This window comes from Macrobrachium nipponense, chromosome 26 (assembly GCF_015104395.2).
Source record: "Macrobrachium nipponense isolate FS-2020 chromosome 26, ASM1510439v2, whole genome shotgun sequence".
In the NCBI taxonomy this organism is placed as follows: Eukaryota; Metazoa; Arthropoda; class Malacostraca; order Decapoda; family Palaemonidae; genus Macrobrachium; species Macrobrachium nipponense.
The window spans coordinates 22,388,875-22,393,874 of record NC_087215.1 but is presented as its reverse complement, the minus strand read 5'-3'; the positions used below and the strand labels follow the sequence as shown (position 1 = coordinate 22,393,874).

The window sequence follows — 5,000 nt, the reverse complement described above, 5'->3', positions numbered from 1 at the left end:
AGAGAGGAGACCGGTGGCTGGCGCAAGGGTAAGGTTAATTAATTCATTACCAACGCCAAGCGTCGACTGACGCCACCTGTGTTCAATGGCTACAACGACGAAGCCGTGGGACGCAAGGTCAGAGGAAAGCGTCGAGAGAGACGACCTGTGGTTGGCCATCCCGTGCGACACGACCACCAAACCGGCCACCCGCCAGGCCCTCCCGTCGTCCTGGAGGCCCTTCTCGCCTCCCGCCGGCGGCGGAGGTCCCTTCCTCCGGAGGAGCTCCTTACACCACTCCACCGGGATCTTGATGTCTTCTGCGGAGAGATTGCAACTTTATATATATATATTATATATATATATATATATATATATATATATACATTATATTATATATATATATACACACATTATATATATATATATATATAATATATACACACATTATATATATATATATACACATTATATATATATATATATATATATATATATATATATATATATAAATATATAACATTATAAATATATATATTATATATATACTATATATATATATATATATAAATAATTATTTATATATATATATATATATATATATATTATATATATACACATTATATATATATATATATATGTTTTTTATATATATATATATAAATATATATATATATATTTTATAAGTATACTACGCAAAAGAAACGTGCATATTATAGGTTTCTTGATTTATATAGATATATACATATTATAATATATTTATGTAATAATATATATTATATATATATTATAAGTATTACTTACGCAAAAAAGAACCGGTGCATATTTAATTTAGGTTTCCTTGATTCTTAATATAGGTAGATAGATATATAAGTGCTTATAGTGAAATTACATATACATGCATTGCACAGTATATGTTCATGAATACACATGAAGATGAACATTTGTCAACTATATATCTGCGTAAATTTCACATATAGAACAAGTGAGGGACCACAAGATATCGTTATAATATATATCATATATATATATATACTATTATATATATATATATATATATATATATAATAGTTTTATTTACTTCCCCCGACAATCTACAGTATTTTTCCCTTTGCTACATTTTTCCATATTCCTTTAAGCTTCTCTCTTGCGTTACGGGCTGCTCTATTATGAGCAAGAGCCCGTGCTGGCAAAAGGTCAGCTAAGACAAAAACAAGATCTCTATTGCAGTAGGACTACCTATCACTTACTTCAAAATCAAACCTTAAATCTTCTTTCTACCCAATTTTGTGTTTACTTTAACAAGGAATGTGAAACATGACACAATAAGTCAGCCCCATCTACTGGCATTTATATAAAAAGAGACATAATTGAAAGTGAGGTCGTGATTGTGGATAATCATCGTACATCTTTGAACTAACGCCCGCCATTGTAGATGATCATCGTACGTATTTGAACTTACTCCCGTGACTCAAGATGATCATCGTACACATTTGGACTTATACTCCTATAAGAGTGGATGATCATCGTACATTCTAAACTTACTTGTAATATAATATCCGAAGAAATACAAGAACGGCTTCAGAGCCGGCAGTATGAACTGGGAGTAGGCGCTGTTAGTGATGAACTGCACGAAGCCCTCGCAGTACCGGTCTCCCAAATACCAACTGGTCCATTTTTTAGGGTCCATAAGACGCGGTCCTTTCTAAAGTAAATAGATATAAAAGAGGAAAAAAACGGTTACATCCTGTTTACAAAGATGTCATGGGAGAATTTTTTTTCCTAGATGATAAAAAAGTTAGTAATTAAAAAAGTAAAATATTTCATACAGAAGGAATTTGTCATTTCACTGCAGGCTAGAAAATAGTTCTTCCAATTGTGTATTAACCATTATTACGTTATTGGTTTGACTGCTAAATAATAAAACTGAACACGTAAAAGCACACACACACACACAAACCTACAACAGCTGATTGAAAAAATGGAGGAAATCAATCAGCAAGGTGACATAGACAAAATTATCCACCGGCCAGTCGCAAACTCAAATCTCTCTCTCTCTCTCTCTCTCTCTCTCTCTCTCTCTCTCTCTCTCTCTCTCTCTCTCTCTCCTAGATGTACAAACCTGAAGTCTTTCACATGAATTACCTTTCGGGGGAAATGTTGGGCGTCCAGTTATTGAAGCTTGGTAACAAGATAGTTAACTAGTCAAGTAAAAGGTACGGGTACCAGTCACTCACTCGACTAAAAAAAAAAAAAAATTAATAATTAACCGAGTCGCGGTTTTCCTTCGGCAACAAGAGGCAAATGCGGGGTTTGTCAGTGATTGGATTACGGTAAGAATACAGGTTTTGATATAAAAGAAAAACTGCAACTGATCGCGAATTTGCGATTTGTACCGAAGAGATTACAAATCTATATTTTCATATGGAAATCATTCCTTAGGTGGGAGGTATTATAGGTCAGGGAAGGATGCCTGTAACCACCTGTATACAACCTGGTGTGTACGATGCCACCTCTTTCGAGGAAGATTTGGACGGCAACATGGCACTGTAACTTCCCAGAAAATCGTGCTCTCACTGCCACCCCATCCCCCATGGTAAACGAAAGGTCACAGGGTGCTGAAAAGTAGCCCTGGCTATTTCTTGGCCACGGCACTCATGAACAAAGCCTCAGATTTATTGTTGCAGAAGCAGAAGTGTGGACCTAAGTTCCAACCAGAAGAATCTTAAGTGGATTGTCATCCTAGGTTAAGTACATCTTAGTTTAACCAGACCACTGAGCTGATTAACAGCTCTCATAGGGCTGACCCGAAGGATTAGATATTTTTACATGGCTATAGGAACCAACTGGTTACCTAGCAACGGGACCTACAGCTTATTGTGATCCGAACCACATTATGTCGAGAAATGAATTTCTAACCACCAGAAACAAATTCCTCTGATTCCAACGTTGGCAGAGCGGCGAATCGAACTCAGATACCGAATTGGTGGGCGAGCACGTTAACCACTCGTCCAACGAGGAACCGTGTCATATTATGACCAAGCAAGGAGGAAAGGGAGGACAATGCCCCAACAGAAGCAGGGATGAAAACTGGTGAAGAATTGGGTAGAGTAGCAGGGTATTACCCTCGGAGGCACTAATGGTGCCTTCCTCAACTCTCTTCACCTTGGCCTACACTTCAATTACCCAGCAGACCACCCTAAGGGACATTGGCGCAGTTCAGAGATGGTGTGCACCCCTTATTCTGCAAAAAGATTAAGCTTGAGGTCAAACACTTACATAGTATAAGAACCTTATTCACATACACATATGTACACCCATTGCATCTACACTGCTTATTTCTAAGGACAGGAGAACCATCAAGCATCATCATTCTTACAGAAGTCATCATCGGAACCCAAAGCAAACAAGCCAAAGTCATCGACCAGCCAAGCCAAGAAATGCTTCAGCAGAAGCCATGGTGTACAGTAGCACAAAAAAGTAGCGGAAGAAAAAGTGATACCATTGGTCGAATGAGTGGGTGGGTTCTTCACCCTTCACCCATCTGCCACTAATTAACTATTTTGCACCTAGCTCCAACAGCCAGTCCAACTTTCGCCAAAGATAAACTGATTAAATGACAAAGTCTGTACTCTCATAAGCAAAGCTGCATTTTTGATAAACTCTGCATGGCAAATCTACAATCTATTTTGTCCATTCAACTTTGTCCCTCGTTTCTTTCCAAATGATTTACAGTTTCCATCCTCTTTAACCCTGCAAGGACTTAATTTTCTGATAATTATTAAAAAATATGTGAGAAGATAGTTATGAATCTCTTGCAGCATAATCTGTGAAGTTGGCAATGCCTGCTAATACATTCAGCTATTATGTGAAGTTTGCAATGCCTGCTGATACATTCAGCTATTATGTGAAGTTGGCAATGCTGCTGATACATTCAGCTATTATGTGAGGTTGGCAAAGCCTGCTAATACATTCAGCTATTATGTGAAGTTGGCAATGCTTGCTGATACATTCAGCTATTATGTGAAGTTGGCAATGCCTGCTGATACATTCAGCTATTATGTGAAGTTGGCAATGCCTGCTAATACATTCAGCTGTCAGTTCGACTCAAGAATCATCATCTGATGAAGGTCTTGGCTATTTTGAAGCTCATTTTGGTAAATACGATCATTATTTCTTGTAACCTATTTTATTTTTATTTCTAAGACCTGTACGATCACCAGCCTCTGTCAAAAAAAAGTTTCCCAAAGCACTTTCAGCCCAGTTCTGTCTTGCACCTGAGGAAAGTGGTCGGCGGCTTAACTAGACAGGAGAATTTCGTGGAACTGTTACTCTTGTTGCAACACATCTTAGCCTGGAATGGCAGACTCTTGATATTAGAGGGTATACATTTATATACAGTAATCTCCTATATAAAAACTGGTCATATAAAGTTCCTTGCTGTAAAAGTGTTGTATGCATTTTGCCTCGATTCAGCACCGATTTTGCCTTTTGTCTTTTTTTAACTGTTCTTTTAGTCACAAACGACTTGGTCGCCAACACAGAACGAGTTTTTACGTTAGTACTTAAAATGGCTACAGAATACACAAGGTCTCGAAAATTTGACTCTATAGGCCCTGAACACTTTGTTGATTATTATGTCCACTGCCGTAATGCCTAGGTTGACAGGGAGACACCTTTTTTGTCACTTTAACCTTAATGCCCTGAACATACGATTCAACCAAATGTAAGTTATGAGCAAATGAAAGTGAATACCCTTCCAGTAGTCAACTTTGCTGGAAATCACTTAATGGACGTCTTTTTTTTAATGTTTTTTATCACAATTTTTGTCCTGTATACTTTATAATCTGAATTAAATTTCCCATTCCATATACAGCCCCAGTCTTGCTTCAAGTCTAATTACAATTATTTATTATTATTATTATTATTATTATTATTATTATTATTATTATTATTATTATTATTATTATTATTATTATTATTATTATTATTTGTAGCATAAGCGGTAAATACACGATAGT

General features: G+C 36.8%; 1 protein-coding gene across 2 annotated transcripts in view; it reads right to left on the bottom strand.

Moving 5' to 3' along the window:
- The window catches only part of LOC135200059 (platelet-activating factor acetylhydrolase-like), a 60,059-nt gene that overhangs the window by 8,248 nt on the left and 46,811 nt on the right, over positions 1 to 5,000 (bottom strand). For both annotated transcript variants that reach the window (XM_064228320.1, XM_064228319.1), the window contains exons 3-4: positions 1,525 to 1,684; positions 77 to 299 (exon numbers count right to left, since the gene is read on the bottom strand). In XM_064228320.1, coding sequence (XP_064084390.1) covers positions 77 to 299; positions 1,525 to 1,669 — 368 coding nt within the window. In that variant the 5' untranslated portion in view covers positions 1,670 to 1,684. The remainder of the gene's footprint in view (positions 1 to 76; positions 300 to 1,524; positions 1,685 to 5,000) is intronic.